The sequence below is a fragment of the Phyllostomus hastatus genome, unplaced genomic scaffold (genome assembly GCF_019186645.2).
Source record: "Phyllostomus hastatus isolate PE091 unplaced genomic scaffold, TTU_PhHast_1.1 phas_contig_148, whole genome shotgun sequence".
NCBI classification, from domain to species: domain Eukaryota; kingdom Metazoa; phylum Chordata; class Mammalia; order Chiroptera; family Phyllostomidae; genus Phyllostomus; species Phyllostomus hastatus.
Window position 1 is genome coordinate 10,746,454 of NW_025333607.1, and position 24,755 is coordinate 10,771,208.

Genomic DNA, 24,755 nt, shown 5'->3' on the forward strand with positions numbered 1-24,755 from the left:
AGGCACTGATTGTTGGTGGGGATGGGGACTCGTGCATACTGCTGCGGGACTTTGAGCAAAGGAGGGAGCTTTCTCCAGAAATAGAAAAAAGCTAGTGAGAAGCAATCTTGAGAGTTCCTGCTCACTTTACCAGAGCCAGGAACTCCCTTTCCTTGTTCCCATCCCCTTGCTGCTCTTCCTCCTCTGCCCCAGCCCCTGCCTGTTCGTGCCTCGGAAGGGTCCCCTGGCGAAGGGCTCCCCTCTCCCAGGAGTCTCCTGTGTGTCCTGTTCAGGCAAAGATAGCTGCCAAGGGCAGGGTTTTCACGGAGGGTGGAGAGCGCGTCTTAGTGGTGAATGAGCAGAGGGGCCAGATCTGCTGATCCCTGCGAACAGTCTTTGAGAGGCGGCTGATTGGCATCCGTGAAACTGCTGAGCAATTAAAAAAAAATCAAACAAGAAACCCTGGAGTCAAGGTGAGAGAAAGAAGAGAGAGGAAGGGAAGGAGGTGTTGTTTCTGAGGAGTTTCTAGCGAAGTTCTGGTAAGCGCCCAGAAGCTCTAAGTTGATAACAGCAGATGGTTAAGATAGTCCTAAGCGATCGATACCTTGCAGATGGGAAGGAGCTTTGCTTTTGGCCTGATGTTCTGCTGAGAAGCTCTGCTCCCGCTCCGCTGCCAGCGCTCTCCCGCGGCCCACCAGCCCCGCCTGTGATAGTGCGTCCTCTCTCTGGATGGAGTCTTCCTTGGCGGCTGGTTCTCGTCCAAACGCTGGGAGCTGAAGAACGTTCTTAAACCAACTGTGGTCTTCAGCTCTCTCACTCCGAGGAAAGGCCTTGCGTTCGGGCATCCTCTCTTTTCTTCTTTCTGCCCTTTGTCTGAACAGATAGCTCTCTGTTTTACATCTGTTGCGATTCCCTGGCCATGAACTTGACTTCTTCACCCTAGTGCCACCCGGACTGCAGGGTTTGCTCGAGTGTCGGTGCAGTCTGCTGCAGAGCCAGGGCATGTGGACGCAACACACCCATTCTTTTGTGTTTTTAATCCTCACCCAAGGATCTTTTTAAAAATTGCTTTTTAGAGAGAGAGGAAGGGGAAGAGAGAAACATTGATTGGTTGCCTCCCGTCTGTGCCCCAACCGGGGATCGAACTTGCAACCCAAGCATGTGTCCTCATCGGGAATCAAACCTGCAAGTGAGCCACACCGGCCAGGACAATGCACTCATTCTTAACCACACCTTCCCACCCCTTCCCTTGGCGAGACTGCAGGGGAGAAACACGTCTTCCGTGAATTAGGAAAACAACACAGACGCTCCTGGTAGGAGGGAAGACCTGCCCTCTCTCCTGGATGATTTTTCCCGGAGTCCAGGGAAGAACTGCCCTTAGAAAACGTCTCAGTCCGCCAGGACCAAAGCGTATGATGCACATTTGAGCTGTTGACCAGTGAATTGCATAGGTCTGCTAAGCTTCTGTTCTTTGCATCAGTACAATGCACACAAACGCTACCTCAGGAGATTTTGCCAGAATTAAATGGTCATCTGCAGTGCTTAGCTCACTGCCTGGTCATCGATGTCCTTGTCATCGATGCTGTCCCCATGGTCTCCAATCAGCAGCAAGCCTGTCTGTCAGACCCTTGCAGGGGACCCAGATCCTACATGGTGGGGACCCTAGGGAAGACACGTGACAGAATGGAGAGAGAAGGAGTCAAGACCCAAGTGTCTCAGTCGCAGGTCAGTTAGTAACCACGTGTGCCGTGACCTTAAGAAAGTTACCACCCTTTCTCCATGCTCCAGAAATGGAAACACCCCCATTTCCCTACGAGGCTTACTCCTCAAGATTCATGCTGGTCCCTCAACCAGGCGTGTTCTCCCTTCTGCCTGCTCTGGGCTAAGCCCTTTCTCCTCCTCTTTTATGAAACTCTCCCTGATGCCCTGCTCCTGGGTCAGGGCCCCTGGCCTGCAGCTCTGTGACACCTGCCTCCTTTCCTCGAGGCTCCCTCCTGCAGACACCAGTGCGTGCCTGCCTGCCTCTCTCACTAGACTGGGTTCACCTTGACAGCGACCCCTCTGTCTTGAAGCTCTGTGTCTGGTATGAAGAACAGGACCCCGCTGCACAAACATGTGTAGAATAGACGCTCGAATGCATGAAAGCACAAAGACTCGGCCCTGCCTCCCTCACAGGGCGTGAGGGCAGACGACACGAGAGAACGGGTGTGGAAGGCAAGGCTTTGACGAGTGGGGAGTGCACTTCGTGGCCTCTCGTTTTGAGTTTGTATGAGGCCCAGTGCGCTTTCCGTGCCAATATTTTAGTTGGTTGCTTAGATGCTAAGATTCACCAATGTTAGTGAAACAAAAAGCCTTTTCCTGTGCTGTCCTTGCAGTCCGGTCCCTTCTTTGTCCTCGAAGCAGGGCAGGCTTTGTGTGGCCCAGAGGCTCTGATGTTTGAAACCCTGTGAGCAACAGAACTTTTCATTCCAAAGTGAGAGATAACCCTCGGAGCCAGTACCCCTGGGAAGATCGCACCACGGCCTCACTGTGCCCCCCGGGGTGTGGGTGGTGGACTGCGCGCCTCTCCCGGCCTGAGAGCATGGGCGAGGGAACTGGGCGTATGAAAGCAGAGCGGGGGGGCTTGGCTGGGCAACTCCATTTGTTGGAGCGTCGTCCTAACACCGAAAGGTTGGAGGTTCGATTCCCAGTCAGGGAAGATACCTAGGGTGGGGGTTTGATCCCGGACAGGGCACTTAAGAAAAGCAACCAATTGGTGTTTCTCTCTCCACCCCAATCAGTATTCCCCCTCTCTCTAAAAATCAAAAAACATATCCTTGGGGGAGGATTAAAAAATAAATAAATAAAAGCAGAGGTACGGAGAGGAAGAGAAGAGGTCCCAGGGCCCAGAACCCACACACTGCCTCCTTTCTCGGCCGCACGGTGGAGGCAGCCCCTGCGAGGGGCAAGAGGGGACTTCAGAGCCCGCCAAGCCTGGCTGTGGGCTCCTGCCCCACGCTTGGGCCTCTGCCGCCTTCCGCGAGGCTCCTCACCGGAGGGCGGGGCCTCGCCGGAGGGCGGGGCCTCGCCGGAGGGCGGGGCCTCGTAGCAATGCTGGAGTTCTGGTGTGGGATGGACCAGGCTCCTCCTTGCCATTAGGTCTGTTTCTCCTTCAGAAAATGTCCTTGGCAGGAGAAAAAATATAATAATAAAGCATGTTTGGACGGAAATAGTCATTCCCGATGGCCGGCCCTGATGCAGACTCACAAGATGGCCCCGAGGGTGACGCGATCAGGTTCACGAGCGTGCTTTGTGAATAGACCACTCTGTAGGGGGTGTGTGTGTTAACACTGCACATGCATGTGGAAGGCCCGCCGCAGCTGCCTCGGCCGTGCACGTGAATACACTGCGGGCCTGTTACTCACGTCCTCGGGCCCAGCCCCGGCATTGTGCAGGCTCGTTTCCCACTTCTCTCTGACCCTCGGACGTCTCCGCAAATGAGCCACCTGCTGGAGCTGGGGGCGGGGGTGCAGACGTGGGTGAAGTAATGAGCCCAGGAGGCCTTTCTCCGCCTATTGGCTGCTCCGGAGGGAAATTGAGGAATACGGCAAAGCCACCAATCTGACTTGTCAGCTCATAAATGTGTGAGCTCCTCGCTTAGGTAATAAGCTCCCTGACAGCCAAAACTGTCATTTGCACATTCTCGTCAGATGAACACGAAGTTCCCATTGCCAGACTGTCTCTGGACACTGGGGACTAAAAGCTGTCATGGGGGATAGGGGGAGAGTGGGACTGATTGCCCTTTAAAGGTTGTTGGCTATTCTCCATGGGGGCTGTCTTCGCCCTCATCCCGCCATCGGGGGCCTTTCTCTCCTGATATTGATTCCTAAGTGCAGGCAGGATTTTTGCAGCATGGCCCTGGGAACAGGAAAAGCATGGAATGTGAATATATCATTGGAGACAGGAAAAATCGTTGCCAGAATTTGGCTTTTGGCCACAGTGAGTAAATCTGTACAAACTTCAATCTCTGTTGTGTTCTGTTTAAAACTCTTATTGGGAGCTCAATAAAAAGCAAATCGACAGTTAACTGTACTTCTCGTTTTGAAATAAATGCCTGCAGATCAAAATGAGGGCAGGGAGCGGGTATTGGCTACGCAAACATTTACGGAACACCGGGTGCGGGGCAGGCACTTTGTCAGGGTTTGGGGATAAAGGTGAGTGAAGGAGAGGGTGGTTAAAACACGTCGATTCTGCTGTGACGCACTGCGATGAGCCACACAGTATTGGCAAAATATTATCAGAACTTATGGGAAAAAAGAATAAACTCTCCTTTGGGTGGTGGGGAAGGTGTCACGTGCGTTTATCTTGGTCTAGAAGGATGAGTAGGAAGGGGGCTGGAAGGGAAAACGTGTTAGGGGAGCTGGCCTGAGTCTCTGTATGCATGGAAGCAAGGGCCTGCATGGAGTCACGTCGGTACGTTCATATTGCATGGGATTCTCAAAGTCGGCAGGGGCTCACTAGTAAGATCACGTTACGTAGGATGGCAGGATGATGACAAATGATAAATTATATCCGATAAGATTCAAAATTATGTCACATTTCCACAGCTGATTAGATACAGTAGACCAGGGGTCAAGGACAAGGGAAAGGCTGTAGGAACGGACCCACACCCGCGTTTAGAGCCGTGGTTCTGTGACTGAGTGGGCGGGTGTCTTAGACTCCCTGTTAACTCATTCTACCTGTATATTCATTTCTGAAATCATTGCTTGAAGAGAGAGAACAGAATGCTGAGTCCAAAGAACCTGATGTCAATGAAAATTCAGCAGGAATCTGAAAGTATCCATAGTGAAAGCACAGGATTTTGTAGTGCCTTTGAGGTAATCAGTCGTTTTTACAGGCGTAGGGAACGTCTACTCGCCAGCATTCTGTTAACCGGTTACTTCATCAAGGCACACACCCCAAGTTCATGATTGTGGGAAAAGATGCTAATGAGCCTTCTAAAACACCGGGGATGAGTGAAACCATGTTCTGGATGATTTAATGGGGAGTCAAAGTGTCACAGTGCTTGCAAAAGCATAGCATTTCAGAGCTGGGGGCGTCCTTAGGGACGATGTGTGTTGTTGACTTTCAAACTTGAAAGCATGGCATGCTGGGTACGGAAACCACACAGGGGTTCAGGAGCGGAGTTGGTGGAAACAGCCGCATGTCTACACGCTCATCCTCGCGTCCACGTGCGCATCCATTTTTTTTCATTGGATCAATGTTCATGAAGACGTTGCAACATGCAGGATAAATATTTAAATGAGGTATTGGCTGTGCCCTACAGGAGCTCACAGTTTTGTAAGGAGGTAAGACATGGACTAAAGAATATAAATGGAAGGTTATTTTTCAAATGCAGTGACATGTATTCAAGTTCACAAATGGAAAATTATTTCCAAGTGAAATGGATGACCCATGCCCCGAGATGGAGAATTTGAACCTCTAACAAGAGAAAAAAATTAGGTGAAATTAAGTGTTTCGGCTTAACCCATGTTTTTATTCTGGAGAAAAGTGGAGCTGGGTGAAATTGAATTGTTGAATTACCCTTCTGACGAGAACGTATTGTTCAAGTACAAGAACATCCTTGATTTCATTACCTTGAAACTATAATTTTTTTAAATATATATTTTTAAAAAATTGAACATTCAGTTAACAATAAATGGAAGCGGTATCGGAAGGCACGTCTCTCCGCAGAGCCACCGGAGAGCCAGGGAAATGTGGACCTGCAGCCCCCTCTGCAGGAAGGAGAAAGCCCTCCCCCACTTGTCTGGCAGCAAATGGTTCCTTTGCTAAAGGTCAGAAATGGAAAAAAGGAGCATCTAATCAAATTGACTTTTGAAATTAACCTTATGAAGCAGAAGCCACAGCCCTCACCTCGCGGAGAACCCTGGGAGCCTGGACGTTTGGGCAGACAGTGCCCCAACACCCCTCCCCGGGAGGCTGGGCAGAGCAAACGCGGGACGCAGACCGACAACGATGCGGAAAACTAATGACAGCAAAACCAGAATTCTGTTTGTTTTATGAACGCAACCTGCAAAACCCCACACCGCAAGCTATGGTAGGGGTTTTCGTCATTTCACAGGCCAACGAACCTTGAAAAACCAACAGAAAAATCTGTTTGTTCATTCACTTGTTCTGAAAGGGTTTGCTGGGTACTTACTGTGTACCGGGCATCATTCTTGGCAATAAAAAACACAGAGCATGTTCTCTTGGGCAAGGCTTCCCCCGGAGCAGGTGATGCTAAGCGTCGGCTCCGAATGCCGCCTCCCCTCAAAGGATCATGGGAGCGGGGGGAGACAGGCAGGGATACGAAGGTGCTGGTGGGTCTGGGGACCTCTTGGAAGGGGGGACCATGCCACACCCTTTAAAAAGTAATGTGCGGAACCTGATGTTGGCCCTCCAGCAAAATAAAAATAATTACTTTCTCCAAAGAGGATGAAGAACTTGTTAATATCACTGGACAGGCTTGTTTTAGAAGATACTTAGACACTTAAATATATCCAATCTGTCCCAAAGCATAGCCTTGCGGAGCCTCTGGGCTAGAGGAATCTTACCATAAAAGTCACCACCTAGACCCGCGATGTTTGCCCTTTTTCATTTCATGGCGCACGTTAATTAATGACTAAAATTCTGTGGCACATCAAAAATATATATTTATTTTTTGCTGCTCTGACAGAAGATAGGTATAATTTTGATGCAGTCACACCAGGTATCTATTGTGTCATTCACCATTTTTTATTTGATTCTAAGGGAATGACGTTAGTGTGCCCAACCAAATAGTCACGTGCCTCATGTTTTAAAAATTCTGTAAAAATTTTTTATTATACAATAGCTCCTTTATATTGAATTTATTGGGGTGGTGTTGGTTAATAAAATTATATAGGTCTCAGATGTACCATTCTATAATGTGTCATCCGTGTATTGTAGTGTGTTCACCACCCCAAGTCAAGTCTCTGCAGAAAAGGAGATCTTACCCTCCGTGACAGCATGGGCGGACCTGGGGAACAGGATGCTGACTGGAATAAGCCGGTCAGAGAAAGACGAATACCATCTGATTTCACTCCTATGCAGAATCTAATGAATACAACAAACTAGCAAAAGAAACGGAAACAGGCTCATGGAGACAGAGAACAGATTGACAGTTGCCATGGGGGGAGGGGGTTGGGGGGCTGGGTGAAAAAGGTGAGGGGATTAAGTGAAAAACAAAACAAAACACCCAAACCAAAACCTCATAGACCCAGACTACAGGATGGTGATTCCCAGAGGGAAAGGCGGGCAGAGGAGGAGGTAGAAGAGGGTATGGGGCGGTGGGGGTGGGGGGGTGCGGGGGGAGCAAATGGCAACACTTTAAAAATCCGTGTGGCACGCTGGCTGAGCTAGACTGTCGTTTCCAAACTCTTCCACTGATGGGAGGCATGTGGGGACCACAGGGCTGACCCTCTCAGGAAGACACGGAGCCAGAGTTTCTCTTCCTGGGTCGGTGCCTTGGAGCCGAGCGTCCAGCCGGCCTTCCACGTTGACGCAGGGCTCACGGAGGACAGGCTGTGTGGGGCTCAGGCTCACAGTCGCAGGGGAGGTGGAGGTGGCTCCTGGCGTGGCGGAGCTCTCAGCTTTGTGTGGAAGACACACGTCATTGTAGCTGGTGGTAGGGAGCAGTACGGCAAGGCATGCGTCTGGCCCACTCCTCATCCTGCCTGGGGACCAGGGGCACGGCTGGTGCGAGGGACAGGCGGTTGGCTTCTGTCACCTTTGTACAGTGCAGAAAACATACTTCTAGAGCGTCCAGGAAAGTGATGCTGTCTACACCCAATTTAAACTGTGGGCCAATTTAAATGAAACTCTGCTAGTTTGCCTGACACAGCATTTTGGCTTTGCATGTGAATTTCGCCCCAGGACACTGCCTAACGGTCTTAGTGAGGGCCTAATCAGTTGTCCTGCTGCAGGTTGGACTGCCGTGAGGATGCACTGTCAAGGGGACAGCCACCAGCTAAGTAATTGCCTGCAGCGCACAAAGGCTGCAGACACCTGGTTGACATAGAATCTGGTTTCAGCGGGTGGTTTTCAGACCCAAGCAATGGCACGGATGGAGATTGTTCTGATGTCTGATTTCAAGCTAAAGAAGACCCAATTTATCTATTCAAACTGAGAATGTCTTTTTTTTTAATCTTTCTTAGCTATAAATAAGGCCCTCCCAGCCAATAGCACAACCAAAGCTTGCATTCGAGGTCCCCGGGACCAGAAATACTTCAGAGGTAGCGTCATAGCATCAGTTGTAATATTGACAAGCCCCGGTGGACACGTTCAGAACTGACAGAGAAGACAGCAGGGCTGGAGGCCGAGGGGTCTCTCTCATCTTGCTTTCTATGATGCATGTGCTGAGAAAGGGTCTCTAAAAAGAAATGTTTAGGATATAGCTTTCATATGGATATTTAATTACAACAAATAATTGTTACAAGAAATTACTGGGTGTTTACTCTGAGCCAAGAACTGTTCTAAAATATATATTTATATATATATAATATATATATATATTATATATATATAATTCCTTTAGAACTCACGACTGCATGAGGTCACTGCTCTGACATCCTGTTTGACAGCTGAGGAGGTTGTGGTGAGGAAAAGTTAAGGAACTTGACCGAGGTCACGGAGCTGTGTGTAGCAGGAAGATTCGAACCCAGACCAGCCGGCCGCACAGACTATACTCTTGATTATTTTTTCTTTTCTGCCTCTGGCTGGAGCTCTGAAATACCAAAGTACTAGAACACTAAATGTTTGTTGGAGCATAGATTGAATCATAGGCCTTCCTTTCCATAACTCTTTCCTCCACCCCCATTGTACTGTAGACTCCTTCAGGCCCAATAGGCATGGAAGTGCCCTTGAGGAATTGTCTAGTCTAGATTGAGTTACAATATCCGTCATCTAATAATCTGGAATGACAGCAACCCCTGACTGACTCTGAGGCACCTACCTGAACTAACTTTGGAAGAACGACGAGAATCAACTAATACTATATTATCACACGATAGTACAACGTTGGATATGAGCTCCTCTTAGCAACCTCCATAAAAGTATGAGAAAAAAGTCACCTAGAAGACCAATAAATAGCAGAATAGTTACCTATAATCTTTTTAAGGGGTTTCCCCAGAATGAGTTTAGGTGACTCACAAAATTAAATATATCTAAAGTAAATTAGATCTTAACAATATGTATTAGAAACCAGGCAGAAGGAGAAAGAGAGAGAGATACCAATTCCCAGACCATGTTGGCTCTTGTGATTGGACATTAGTTAGGCTGTGGATTCTATGGAAACTAAGGCGAATGGGTCCGAAAGGAGTGGACGAGAGAGGAAGGGAAGAGACCTTCGCTGAGCTCGTGCTGCATGCAGGCCATCCTGACGGCCGCTTTCCCGCACATCACGCCCCGTGTCTTCACCGCGGACCCTCGCAGTGGTGTCGTCATTCTCCCACGCATCCGAGGAAGCGGCAAAGCCAGGAACTGAACTAAGTCTCTCTGATTCCAAAGCCTGTGTTTTTTTTCTATTAGCTTATGTTATTTTCACCCAATAAAGTGACACATCAGATTTGTCTGGAAACTCTGTGTCTTTCTTGGAGAGTTTTCTAAATGGATCCTTATGTCAGGAACATTGGGTAACAGCACAGTCACCTATAAATCGTAGGCGCTCAGTCAGCATCTGTCAATAACCGAATGAGTAAATGCACGGCTAATATGCAATATGTCTTCTTTAATTTTGTAAGCTATAGCAAGGATTTTCATGCTTTTATATCAACTTCTGTAAAAACAAAGCCACGCTTTACCATAATAATTCAGTACAAAGCATTTAAGTAAGGGCCTGCCAATATAATATTTCACATTTTTTCTTTTAAGTTTACTTTTTTGAAACAATAGCATAGACCCCCTTATCTTTACTTCTTCTAGCCCCCACTGCTTCTCAGACCATTGCAATGGATGCCACCGCCCCTCTGGTTCTGTATGAGCTTCTTCACTCTAAGCCAATGGACACTCTTCACTCTGGTTTATTTGTTGATTTTTTTTTTTTTTGTCTAGTGTCTTAGTCACATTCAACATTGTCACCCACTCATTCTGTCTTGCCCCTTGTGTTCTGGCTGCTTCCTTTCTGTCTCCTTCGCTTTCTTTTCTTCCCGTCAGTCAGGAAACGCTGAGGTTTCTCACGGGTCTGTGGTGGGTCACTTTCTGTTACAACTCTACTCTGCACCCCCCGGGGCCCTCTCATCCATTCTCATGACCTCAGTGGCCATCTTCATGCTGAAGACTCTCCGGCCTGAAAACCGACACCAAATATTGTTTTTATATCTCATACTGTCAGTGAAGATCTAAACCAAGATTTTATGCTTTTAACATAGGGGATTTCTTTCTATGGAGTCAATAGGCTTTTTACAAAAAGTGAAAAATATATGTTTTTGACCCACTTCTTGGGACACATCCGGAGTCACTTTTGTAAATCTTTAAATGCGGCGTTGAACGAGTCTTTGCGTTGGTCATCATTAGCCGTTTGCTCAACAGAGTAGAAGGAAGGCACAGAAGTTTAAATAAAGAGTGTGGCCACTCTCAGTGGAATATCATAAAGATAAAATGTCTCTGAAATGTTCATAGAAATCAATGCAAAATAAGATCTGATTAATAAAAACTCAAATTACAAGCAATTTATAGAAGCGTATCTGTCGTGTAAACATGAGAATCCACATGAGGAGAAGGTGATTGATTGTGTTTCATTGACTGTACGACGTGAATTCCATTCTGTCCAGACACAGCTGAATGGCACCCCATCTAGAGAACAGGCCCTTCCTTCTTCTCGCACTGTGTGTTCCTAGGAGCTCTGTCAGTGCATATAAATACAGGGTCGGGCACACACAACACCCCTTTTTTATTAGGAAATCTTACTCATGTAATTCTGTAGCATAACAATGTCATACTCAAGCACACCATGTGACATTTTAGGTGAAATGTTCAAATTAAAACTATAAATTATTACACCTGTATTATTACCCCACCAACCACACTCAAGCAGGCGTTACTTCTGCTGGACCCTGAATTATTTTCCTTATAATAATATCAGAGCTGGGAGTGCTGTTCTTAGCCAAGGGTTCAGAGTCAGAGAACTAGTTTAATTACCAGTGTGTGTGAGTGAAGTTGCGATAGTCCTCTTAACATACATGGCTACTTAAAATAATGTAATCATGTTCCAAATTCTGCAAATATGGGAATCATTTAACTTAGGATTTTAATAACTAAAAGTAGCCACAGCATAAAAATTGTAATTTTACTTATTACAGATTTCACCTACCTGAAAATAATAAACCCTCTAAGACAAACATTAGTTAAATGTTCAGTTCAACATGGCTCAAGTTTCTTAGCAGATTTAACCAGGAAATTTGAACTAAGTCTTCATTTTATTTTGACAAATGTCTCTATTGCCTACAATTTCTTTCAAAATAATTTCTTTTCTTTATATGTGTTCAATCGTTTCAAACATGCTTATTAACTACAAGGCAAAAAAGTAACTACGAAGAATGTAATAAAGACATTAGTTGAGAGAGATGAATTACTTGAGAGGAGTCCACCGAGTTATCTTATTTTTAATTTGTTTATTCTTCCTGTCTTCTCCTTCCCTCTGAGACTACTCACACACAGACACTCACAGACACTCTTGGACACGCTGTGCACAGCCCCCAACAACTTCAGATGCAGCATTAGAGAGAAGCATTGAAACGGGGGGATGGGAGGGGGGGAGGGAGTCTGTCCTTCATGCTCAAGTTCATGTCCTGTCAGTGGTGGATATGCACCACAGACCTACCTCCTGTTCCTGTCGCATGTTACTTCATAGAGTGAATAATCAACCAAGCAACAGAAAGTAAGTCACAGGCCTTTGTTAGCGGCTTTGGTGCAAAGTCACAAAAGGCACCAGCCCTGTAGTCTCAACAGGCCGTGATCACTACAGATTCTTTTTCCTTTCACAAGTTATTCTGCGGAGTCATCTCTCATCTACACCATCTGCCTTGTATAAGTAGCTCACTTCTAAAGGAGATTGCTTCTCTACATTATTGAAAACAATAGCTGCCTTCTCTTCCCTGCTTCAGAGCTGTTGAACATGACCGTGGCACGTGCACTTTATTGCAGTGTGCGTTTGCCGTGGTTTTCAGCAATCTGCATAGACTTCATCCCGTGTGACCTGGCATCAGGGTGGAGAGGAAAGGAGGTGACAGGAATCTCTGCCTCTGCCCCTCTAGCGGGGCTGCTGAGGTTCCGGCTGTCTAAAAGACTCTCTGGGTCCGGGGCTGTGCAGCCTCGCTGCAGAATCAGGAGCCGGCTTCCTGTGCAACAGCTGCATCCGGTGCAGATTCTTGCAGTGCAGGGGCCCCGTGCAAACTGCCGTTCTTTGAAATAACTTAATTATTTCTTCAGATTTCAGCTGTAGTAAATAATTTGTTAAGCATAAAGCCATATTGATAGGAAAGAGCAAAGGAGAAATGACTTACTTTAGCAAACAAAACCAACGGTTATATTCCAATTTAATTAACCAAGAAATCCCCAAACCGCAGAGTGTGTCGCCCACCCCTGACAATTAATTAGCTCTGCTCTGAAAGAGCTGCAGGTAGTAAGTAAAGAGTTAGGGATTAAAGGCTTTATTTTCTTCGCAGCCGCTGTCCATTTCTGGCTGTCACTTCTCGATGATAGCACTTTGCGGCTTCAGGCAACAACTTGTATCTGAAGTGCGCAATTTCACGTCAGTTTTTAATGTCGCGTGATCAAAATACGGAGAAGTGAGAATGAAACACCCGTTCTTGGGAAAGGAAGACGTGAGATGTGAATAGTGTGATTGCTCTTCAGTTTCTTACGCTTTTCAAGATAATTTTCTACCGATTGGCTAAAGGAAGATAAATATTAAGGAAAATTCCTAGGGAATTAGTGGTCACCCTTGGCTTTTAAATGGGCCCTCTGTTTATGGTCCATCATGCAGTTTCTTCCTCTTAACATTACATTAGCATACGTATAAATGATTTAACTAGAAGCTACTGGAGTTAGCCTCTAAACGGCAGCATGATGTAATGAAAAGAACATTAGATTCATTAGATTCTTGAAATCAAATTATCTGGAATATGCTTATTCCTTGAAGGAATCTTAATTTTAGTCGGACCGTCCTTGAACTATAGAGGTTTGTATATACATATATTACAGACAGTTGTTTCTTAGCAGAAAAGTCAGGCGCTGGCGGACCACCAGAAATGGGCTTTAATTAGTCTAGGATTGTTTTTTTCCCCTCTGTATTTATATGCAGCTGAAACAGCTGGATTGTAGTTAGTTACGTGGTTTTATCAACTCTATTTAATAAGAGGAGACAGTGCTCACTTATTCATGTTATGAAAGATGCCAGCAGTAACGGCAGTTAACTAAAATCGTAGATATCTGGTTTGAGATGGACTTTTAAACTTACATCCCCTTTCACTTAGGCCTGGCCTTGTAGATGTTCACAGTTCTTTTCATGTGTGTTTTGGGCCCAGGTGGCAAAGGCATGGCTCCAGAGGAGGGTAAGCTGCCTAGTGTCCCCGGGACCAGGCAGGCATGGGCTGGGCAGATCCAGCTGGCGACATAAAGACCTGCAGGCAGGGAGCGACAGGTCAGTTAGCACAGGAAAATGTGCACGGGGACCTTAGTGCAAATAAGGAAGAAAGCCAGCGAGATCGGTCCAGGCTGCAGCAGAGGGCTTGGGGGCGGGAGCCCAGTTGCAGGACTTCAGGAAGTCAGGTTAGGAGTCTGGGAAGGGCCCGGCATCGACTGCGTACAGGAACAAGAGCGGGGGGACTGGGGTGCAGCTGTGGCCAGGTCGTCAAACCCAGGTGCGTGATTGCTGACACCAAGTCAGACCTCGGGCAAGGCTGTGTCCCATGGGTATGGGCAGAATGGCCGCCCTGTGCTTTTTCCTCACCTGGCACTGCCCAGGGCACCTGCGGTCAACACACTTCATGCAGAATGCCCCGGAGATGCACCCCCGGACTTGTGTGTGTGTTGTGCTTTGTTCCTCCCTGATAATTCAGTCCTTACAAGTGTGTCTGGGCAGGTTGGAGCCCATCCCTCCAGGGCAGTGGGAGTAAGGAAGCACAGCCTTGTGAAAATAATGATGCGCACCCTGGCTGGTATGACTCAGTGGGTTGGGAGTCGTCCACCAAACCGAAAGGTCACAGGTTCAATTCCTGGTCAGGGCACATGCCTGGGTTGTGGGTTTGGTCCCCGGTCAGGGTGCCTACAAAAGGCAACCAATCAATATATCTCTTACCCATTGATGTTTTTCTTTCTCTCTCTCCTCCCGTTCTTGTGCTCTCTCTAAAATCAATCAGTGTGTCCGCGGGTGAGGATAAAAATGATGACGATGATGTGCTTGCAATGGAGAAGCCGATAGCTGTGGTGTCGCGAGCAGGTCACACATCGGTGGTGTGTCCCTTCAGACTTGTCTATCACATGTGAATGGGGAGCAGGTTTGCGTCCGGTCCCTCTTCCAGCATCCTTGGGAGAGGGGGGTGCTCGCACCTACGGTGAGGAAGATTGCCGAAGCTCAAGCAAATCGAGGTCATTGCCAAGGTGGTTAAGTCTCAGAAACAGACCTTCCCTGTGTTTAGCAGGGTCGAGTCCTGGAACATGTTGTCTTGGCAGTGTTTGGGTCTGACTCTCGGGGTTTGCCACTCATATGGACACAGAGGAGTGTAACGAGAAGTTCCACCCATCCTCATGCTGCTGACAGTGTGGCACCAACTCGTCCCGTTCTGGACAAGATTAGGTTCATTAGAGCAGAGCTTCCCAAGCTTCTCTTGGGCCAGGGTCCCAGCTGCCTGCAGGTGGCAACTTGGTGGTTAGCGAAGGCGCTCTGTCAGAGTCCCTGTCGCCCAGAATATCAAAGAAAACCACGGAAGTGGGTCACAGTATCTGGTATCCTGCTCCCCAATGACCCGAGGTGCACAGAGTTGGGGACAGCAGAGCTCTGAGCCGCTGCTGGCTATGGGGCAGAGGGGGCTGACCCCCCGGAAGGCACGTGGGAAGAGTCTTACCTAAAATGTTCCAAACCCCAGGGGCCTCGGAGCAGTTTACCTGAGCTCAAGGAAACCATTGCCTCGAAGAGACAACAGGGTACGCACCGATCAGAAGCTGAGGCGGAGGACGCGTCCCTTTGAGCCTCGAGGACAAGGGCGTGGGCAAGACACCGAGTCTGCCATCGACAGTGTGTGTGGGGTGTTTCCAAGCCCAAATGTTCACTTCCGGGAAGAAACAGATTCCTACTTTGTACTTCTGTTTAGTCTTCCACGCCAACAGCGTGTTCTTCTATTAAACGTCTGCTGTTTGGGGCATTTGGAAATGTTTCTATTTTCACATGAAGAGCTAGCTCGACAAACACTTTCACAGGTACTAGGCTTTATACAAGCAAAGGAGAGGGTTTTCCTTTGAATAGCTTTTGTAAAATAAATTAGTTTGTGAATGGGCTTCTTTTTCTCCCATGATTTTCCCCTTGAGTCATATTTCCATTCACTTATGATATTCTTACTTTGACCACACACAAAAAAAATCCAGATGCAATTAGATTAGCCACTTCCACCAACAGTATGGTTTTCAAATACTGCTTTAACTTTTTTTTAATGTAAATATCATTGGTATACACCATTATATTGATGGCACCAGTTTCAGGCGCACAATATAATGAGTGGTTTGACATTGTTTATACCTTACAGCGTGATCACCCTGCTAATTCCAGTCATCATCTGTCTCTGTGCAAATTTGTCACAATATTATTGGCCATATTCCCCGGCCCCTTCCTACCCATCCGCCCCTTTTGTGCCTCCAGGCTGGAGTGTGCAGCATGCTCCCCAGCCAACACAGGTCAGAGAGAGCTGTCAGCGCCAGCCTTTTAGGGAAGCTCTGTGGCTGGGTACCGGGTGGACCTGCTCTGTGTCTGCAGGCTTCTCCCCGCTCCTCTCCATCTCTGCTGCTGTCTGGCCGACACAAAGTTATCAGTGACGTTGGGTGGTGCGGATCCTTCTCATCGGTGCAATTTAGGGGTAGACTCTTGAACACAGAGCGAGGGCTGGGTGACCCAAAGGGGACTTCAGTGATGTGGAGAGCCTGTGAGTGACACAGTTCTTTTGTGCATCCAGTAAGTACAGATTGATTGGTTGAGCTTCCAGAGCACCGAGACACATTCTGAGTGGCTTCCCGCTTTCTTTATGCGTGGGGGAGGCACGGGAAGGGACATGACAGTGTCATGTGGTGGTGTAGCCGTTGGAGTGTCACTGTCACACAAGGACTCACTTTGGGTTGGGATTATAGGAGCAGAGAAGCCATTTTCAGATGATTTCACATCCTAATTCTGGCCATGACCTAACTCACTCAGCTGAGACATTTTTCCTCTGTGATATGAAGGTATGTTGCTAAGCAACTAGATTAGTAATTGGTAAATGCTTATATATGATTTGATTTGAGTTACATACAGAAATATGTAACTGCTTTTTGGGTCTTTATTATTAGGCAAATGATTGTCATTTGGTTTTATTTTGCCCCAAATAAAATAACTGCTTTCATTTAGTAATAAATTGCATGATAGCATGATGTATTGGAAAGACCCTGGGTCTAGAAGACAGAAAACTTGAATCCTCATCTCAGGTATGAGAACCACTAGTCCTGTGACCATGGATAAAATCAGGTAACGACTGAGCCTTCATTTTAGACATCTATAATTTGCAGTTCACATACCTCCTCTGCTTGCCTCCCAGGCCTGAGTGAGGATGGGTGTGGCCATGTGTAGCAAATGCTTTAGAAAGAGTAAAGCATCCCAAGGTCCACGCATTACCTGCAACTCCGGCTGCTTCATGGCGTAGCTCCGAAGTCTGGATCCATTAAGGAGCACCGAGTGAGCATGCACTATGCCATTAACAAGGCACACAGCCAAGCGCCAGGCCCGGGAGCTACAGAGGAAAGGAGACATGTGGTATTTGCTCTCAGTGAGTTAACAGTGAAGGGATGGAGGCAACCCGCAGAAGCGAGAGACCACACAGCAACGCGGCCCCTCATTAAGTGTGAAAACACAAGGTACATACTCTGAAGACCAACTGCCGCGAGGCTTCGGGGCAAAGGATGGTGGTCCCTGAAGTAGCTGGTGAGGGCAACTTGTACGTCCCCTTGGAGCATGGGTAAATAAAGTGAAAGGAAATTTATAGCAATTATGACTGTGGGTTAAGGTTGTGCACTGAGTTGCAAACGCCAGTCCATTTTCCAATGACAACGGTGTCTCGGGCTGGAGGTTGACGGTCAGCCATGTTTTGCCTCTGAGCGGTAAGCATTTTATTTGAAGTCGTGTCATGAATTCTTTTCCTGCACTAATGAAATGGATCATTTACATAAAAACCATAAAAAAAACCCCAAGACCCATATGCTTTCAGCCCCTGGGGACATGGAAATGACCTTGGTGACAACCAATTAGAAAATGGAAAGGTGAAGGGGGACATGCTCCTACCCCGTTTGGAGAGTTTCCAAAATGACTAATGTCTTGGTGGCAGAATACTTTTAAATAGGTGCTATTTCAAGATAAAGCCTGCCTGCTTTCTTTCTTCCTTCCTTTTTTCCCTTTCCTTTTGCATGTAGATGGATATCTTAACTGTTTCCAGAAGCGGTGCCTCAGACCGCTGGCTCTTGTCACGCAGCCCTTATTTACAATCTGTTGTATTTTCCTCCACCCCCGTGTCGCTGACCCCATGGATCTCCCTGGAGCGGCTGTGACCTGTCATGTCGTTGCTCATTACCAGAGAGTCTTAATCCTCAGAGCACTGAAATGTTTTCTAATGGCACAGAAGCCGTCGGAGCCCCCTGGCAGCCCCAGCCACTGTCACATTAAATTGCAGCCGGGATCGTCTTTTACACGCTGACAGTGGAGATTCTCGCGGGCGCCCTCCCCTGGGTCAGGGCCCTTTCAGAACAGCAGATGAGGCAGGTCCGAGGACCTCAGCCCGCCCTCCTCCTCCGCCCTGTTTGAGCTGCCATCTCACCAATTGATGGCCCGGGTCCAACTGAGTGGCTCTCGCATGCCCTCTTCATTTTTATAAACCATTTACCCACCTACCTGAGCATCCCACATTCGAACAGCCCTCTCAGACGCGATGAGACGCTCTCAAGACGTGGTTAGCAACACATAGCACATTAGAAGGTGAAAAAGGAGAGAGGGCCCTTTAAAAAATGGCTGTGCTGCTGCCCAATATTCCTGCCTGTTCCCTAAGGAAAGTTCCATTCTTCATGAAACTAATAATTCTTAGAAGATTGTTAGGTCAATATGTTAGGAATCCCTAGATGCTAAGGTTCATAGACCCCAATTCAATTCTCATGAGATGGGCTTAGACTGAGGGGTTTTCCATTTAAACACTTCACAGTTCTGAGAACTCAAGGTCAAATAGTCTGTCCTGAAAATGCAAATAAATAAATAAATAAATAAACTCCATAGGCTCCCCGCCAATCTATATAACCGAGACCTAGGACTTCCCCTGCCCTGCCAACACCTAAACCAATGAAATTCTCCAGATAATTGTTTACCTCGTTTTTTTTTCAAAGGTCTGGGTAGATCTGGACAATGAGGAAAAAGTCACCATCCCATGGGGAGGTCATCTCAATTCTGAACTGATTCCTGAATTCATTTATCATCATGTTGATGTGCTAACCTGGGTGAGATGCGCAGGGCGGTGGAGAGAGAGGGGTGGGACCTGGAGGGAAGAATTGAGCTCAGTGGGTTTTAATTCTTGCCAAGTTCACACCATGGCCCCTTCCCCACAGCCTACTAATGCTTAGCTTGGCACCACTGGCTGTATAGGTTCAGTAAATACTAATCTTACCCTGCTGGAGAAACTATCTCTTTTCTTGAAATAAGGCCTAGAATTAAATGAATTCGTGGACGTTTAAAGATGTATGTTGCAATGAATGGCTCTAGGAAATATGTGACGCTATTCGTGGCAAGAATGAGACAAGTAAATATTGGTTTGAATAGCTCCGTAGATTAATTTTTTGTTGTTTTGAAACCTTGTAAAGCAACCCGCTCATTTGTTCTTCTGCCCGTGAAAAAAGAGCTTGTAAGGCATTAATTACAGAAAATCTACCGCTGGTCAAAATGTCTTTGCCTTTTCAATTCTTTCACGACTGCTTCTCCTTTATGTCACTGAACAGTACAATTATGCATGAATGATTCCTGGACCTTAGTGTCCCCCTGCCTGCGTGTCACTGAAGGGCTCTGTAAGATGAGCAGGAGCTGCTGACTTCCTCGAAACTGGAACACATGAAATAGAGGCCCAACAGCTGGTTGTGATGATGTCAAAATTAAAATAAAATGTTCCTATAGGTTATATGGCTGCAAAATTTGACTTCTATTAATTTCTGAATTGTGGAATTCTCCTGCTATGTTTATTTTAAATACATATTTTAAGAAGATTATAATTTTTTTTAAATTTATTTATTTTTAGAGAGGGAAGGGAAGGAGAAAGAGAGAGAGAGAGAGAAACATCAATATGCGGTTGTTGGGGGGCCGTGGCCTGCAACCCAGGTATATGGCCTGACTGGGAATCGAACCTGCAACACTTTGGTTCACAGCCCGAGCTCAATCCACTGAGCTACGCCAGCCAGGAGAAGATCATAATTATTAAAGTAATTTTTAAATTTTCGAATTGCGGTCAACAATACAATATCACACTAGTTTCAGTGTACAACACTGTGGTTGCACAAGAAAACTAAGTTATTCTCAAAACAACCCCCTCCATTACTGCTTCTCCACACTGAGGCCAACAGGCTTCCCTACATGGAACAGAAATTCCAGCGTCATTTCAGAACCTCTGCGTCGGAAGACATTTGGAATCATCTGGTTTTCCAAATGTACCCTTGCGTATCCCTGATTGTCCCTGTAAATGTTTTTTCAGCCACTACTTAGAAATTTCTAGAGACAAAAGGCTCCCTATTTCATGATGCAGAACCATCCCTGATGGTTTATACAGTTTTACAAAGATGCCCCTTACGCTTACGAACGCTTCCATCCCCACTGCTTACTTTGCTGCCTGTGCAGAGCTTTCACGGCGCAGTACAAGGCGCGTGGACGTACATTCATCCTGGGCTCCACCACTTCCTGTTAGGTACCTTTGATGCGCCGTCTAGTAAGTTCTTCCTGTGTACCGGCCACTTTACCTGCACTCATTTAATTTTCATACAGAGTCTACAAAGGCCCCGTTTTTGCTCTGTCTTACTAGGCAGAAATTAAGACTTGCTAGTCGCATTTGTGGTAATGATACCGATGTCAATTATATGCCAGGGCCTGTACGAGGCCCTTTGTGTATATTGTGACATCATCGGAATGGAAGTGACTTGCCGGTTGTGTACTCGTGTCTGAAAAGGCTAGATGTTCACATTCAGATATTAAAAGGACTCTGGATGTAACCCTTTAAACCTCATTTCTTGGTAAATAGTACTGTTATCTTCCTCACAAGGTTTTCTAAAATTCAAATCGATGGCCTTTGAAATGATCAGGCATTATTACTTGAAAAATACATACTGTTTACTCATTTCCTTAAAGAGAGATTTTTTTAAAAAGTTTCTACCTCCTTCTTTCCCCAGGTTTACATTTGCTAGGCTAAATGTCCCTGGTTCCTTTGGTCTCCGGTCATTCATTCAGCAAACATGCGTGAACTCATGAACTCTGCCCTGCTGGGACTTACCTCCTAGACAGGAAACAGACATGAAAACTGATCAAATCACCTATTCCGTTAGTTGTAAAGACGGGAGCAATAACAGCATGTTTGTATGTCATCGGAGATGATCTAGTGTAGAGTGAAAACTGGAGTTGTCAGTGCAGGGGAGAGACGGGGGCGGGGGGGGGCGGGCAAACCCTGGAGAAAGATCCTTGGCTAAGTCCTCACGTGCTTCAATTGTAAGGACCCTGGCTTTCTCTCTGGCAGGGCGTCTGTGGGGGGAGTGTGTGCGCATGGGTGGTAGAGATAAGGAAAAGGGAGAAGCCGACAGGCCACTACCGCATCTGAGTTGCCTTTTAGTAGCATTTTCTTCTCTCTGTCCCATTTGAACTGCGAACCCCAACAGGTAGGGGGGTGGGAACTGCAGCCACCACCCGGTCCTTTCGCCACTGGACAGAAGCATCCTACTGTAAATGGAGAAACACCTCTCTTCCCCTCCTCTCAAACTCTCCCAGAGCCAGGCAGCCTGTCCGGGAAGCAGGGAGGGGTCGCTGAGCGCAGGGGTGGGTGTCAGAAGAAACGATTCTGATGCCTGCATGTCTGAATGAGCCACTGTGTGTTCAAGGGAGCGAATCTCGGAGTAATGACAACTGTCAGGGGAAGCAGTGGCCTCGTCATGGAGTGATTCCGCTTTGCCTTTAATTGCAGAAGGGAGAGTGGCAATGAGATCATGAAAAAAGTTATTCCAAGTTTTTCTTTTCGCTGATTGGCACGGGAAGCATTGTGGAGATCTTCGTTTCTCGTCGTCCTTCAGCTGAGTGACTGACTGTGGCATTCCCCACGTTTGGCCGAGGGACTGGGACTCATGCTGTCGGCTCTCATGCTGTCAAAATCTGTCATTCCGCACGGATCCTATTCCTCTGGATTTCACTCTTGCAGGATCGATGTTCAGGTTTATGGCTCAGGAAAATCGAGCTTCAAAATAATAATTCTGAGCTATATCTGGGCAGAGGCAATTTTGTAGCTCAGGAGGTTTATCAAGAGTGCGATAATTACAAAATTAAAACTGACTTTCCCAGATCTCTCCAACATGGGGTGTGGCGGGGAGGAAGTGCTGACAAGGCTGACTGTGTCTCTTTGACCTGCCTGTCTCGTGGCCTGTTACGTAATTGGTGAGACTCTGGATGGGTTATAAGGTTTTGATGCACAGAATCAAGTCGTGGTCATCCAGTTAAGCAGCAGCTCAAATGGTTAATGATATTTGATAAGAGAATTGGAATTCTTCGAGCAAGAGAGTACAAACACCGAAAACTGATCCAGAAATGAGTACATGACAGTCTGTGAGATGCCTTAGCCTGTACTCTCTTTCTTTGCAATGATGGCCGTTTTAAGTATTACTGAGCATTTGCATGGGGGAAGATACGACCAAACAACCAATGTTTGTGGTGATGCTGGGCAAACTTACCCGCCCCCTCCAACCCCTCCGACGAGTCCATGAATTGCATTTTGTAGTGAGAGACCACCCCGCACAACAAGCCTGTTTTGTAAGCAAGCAGCCCGCATTCTCAGCACTCCACACCCTGGCTGGAGTTGATTCTGTCTCGGTGTTATGTTTCTGAAACTGGTGGGATTTATTTTTCCCTGCTGCACGGGATGTGTGTTTTTCTTCCACAAGCACGTACACAGCCTGCCTTCACTGGCCGCCCTGTGCCTCTCCATCAGGCCGGCCTGGCTTTTACAAGGTGTTAGAATTTCTGCATAACTCACAGTTGTCTCCCCCACTTGGGTTTATACTTAGAGAAGTTATGGAGTGATTAACCTAATAGGTACTGTTTATCCCTAAAGATGACCAGCCTTATTCACGCTTATGCGGAGTGTTTGTGGGTAACAAACAATCCTTTGTAAATCCCCGTTGCAGAACCAGGCACTTTTACGGCTTTTTTTCTGCCCTATAAATGACTGGGTAGCTCATTAAGTTGACTCTGGTGTAGCTCAGGGTGCGGCAGAGCACCCGGAGGGCGAGGAGAGAACTGGTAAGTGTCAACAAGTGCTAGAAGGTTCTTTGAGAGCAAATGAAGTAACATAGCGTGTTCGATGGTACCCTACGTTTCCCCTTATTGTTCGCTTTCTGCGTTTTCCTCTCCAGAGCTGCCCAGAAGTTAAATCTGTCTTCTAAAAAGAAGAAGCATCGACCGTCTACATCTGTCGCCGAGTCACCCCTCTTTGCCACCAGCTTCAGCGGCATTCTGCAGCTCTCCCCTCCCCCGGCCCCGCCGTGTCTGCTGCGGGCCGTCAGCAAGGTGAAGGACACCCCAGGCCTGGGCAAGGTAGGCACGTCCGCCGTCTCCACCACGGGCTGGCGGTGTGGGGTTCTATGTTTGGGGAAAGAAGAAAATCAGGACTCCGGTTTATCTGTTTAAAAAAAAAGGAGGGAGCAGGGACAAAAGGAGACAAAATAAAATTCATCTGGAAGGCCTGTAAAGTTTTTGGGGGGTGACATATACTAAATAGTAAATGAAGACAGTCCAGTTATTAGAGATCTGATGGGATTTGGGCATGAAAAAGTTTTGTCCTGTTGGACAGAATCGTAGCCCTTCAAAGAAAGGCTGGGAGTGACGGGAGGCAGGGGCAGGGGCCCGAGAGGAGACGCAGAGCAGGAGGAAGGCATAAGGATGCTTTGCACATTCGCAGTGACATGCTCATTTTTCTCACCTCCTCAGACAAAGCACAGCTTCTGCTCTTGGGCCCGACCACCGATGGGATTTCTGGGGAGCATTTTCAGTTGCTCCCAGAAATGTAATTTTGAATCGTGACAGATCCTTAGAAAAAGATGCAGGGAGGCTGTTGAGATGCTACTCAGCCATGTTTAGGATAGCTTAGCTTCCCCACGCCATCTTTGAATCCCTTCTGATAGACGGCTGCGGGGAGCAACCCTGGTGCAGTCTCCGAATGCTAAATAAGCCGAGACGGACAAAAACGTTTAGCAAAAGAAAGAGGGGCTGCTGTAGCTCTTTTATTTCTGGCCTATGTCAGTGCCCACTTAACACGGGTCGTGCAGGCTGCATTTTTGGAAACCGGCAGGTCCTGCCGAGGGGAGTTGCTGCTGATTCAGGAAGACAGGACTTGTGCATGCCATGCACACAGCACAGGATCCTCAGCACCTAGAGCAGATCGCAGCACCCAGCGAATGTTTATGGGGGACCTACAATGTGTCAGGCGCACGTAGTGGGCACTAGGCTTGCAGTCAGGGACAGATGAGGCAGAACCCCACCCTGAACAACACTTGTATCCTGGAGGGTTATTCCAGTTAGTCCTGAGTGTCTCACCAACCTGCACCAAAGGGTGATTTGATTTAAGGAAAAGTTGGAATTACAGACTTAAAATAATTCCGCCTAACTTCGAAGTTACGTAACAAAACTGTACTACGAAGTGGCCTTGTAAAGACATCCTTAATGAATGATAAAGATGATTAGGGGATCACAGCGGCTTAGTCCCTGTTTATATTCCGCTGATTTGGCTTCTATGTAAATGATAGTTCTAATCTGTTGGAAAGTGGTTTCTTCTCCTAAGTCAGCAACTGCTCTTAGTGAAATTTGTTTGCACAATTCATTAATGCCCAAGTTTAAGATTCATTTGTTACTGTGTCACAGTTTAAAGTCAGAGCTCTTTGTTATGGATCGCAAGCTTCTAGAGCAATTCATATTATCTGTTTAACTCGAGAAGTATATGAATGTAGCCACGCCATGGGTACGTAACAATGCTTTTATTTATTTTTCAATAGTAGTTGGCATGCAGTAGTATATTACTTATTGTTTTCAGGTGTACAACATAGTGGTTGCACATTTAAATACCTTACAAAGTGAATATTCCTCAGCTATAAAATAGAATGAACTCTTACCATTCATGTCAACATGAATGGGCCTAGAGGGTATTACACTAAGTGAAATAAGTCAGACAGAGAAAGACAAATACCACGTGATTTCACTTATGTGTAGAATCTAAAAGACAAAATAAATGACCAGATGAAAC

At 46.9% G+C, this 24,755-nt stretch overlaps 1 protein-coding gene across 1 annotated transcript in view; it reads left to right on the forward strand.

Moving 5' to 3' along the window:
* KIF26B (kinesin family member 26B) overlaps nucleotides 1-24,755 on the forward strand; it is a 373,660-nt gene that overhangs the window by 241,222 nt on the left and 107,683 nt on the right. The window contains exon 5 of the mRNA XM_045860137.1: nucleotides 22,873-23,053. Coding sequence (XP_045716093.1) covers nucleotides 22,873-23,053 — 181 coding nt within the window. The remainder of the gene's footprint in view (nucleotides 1-22,872; nucleotides 23,054-24,755) is intronic.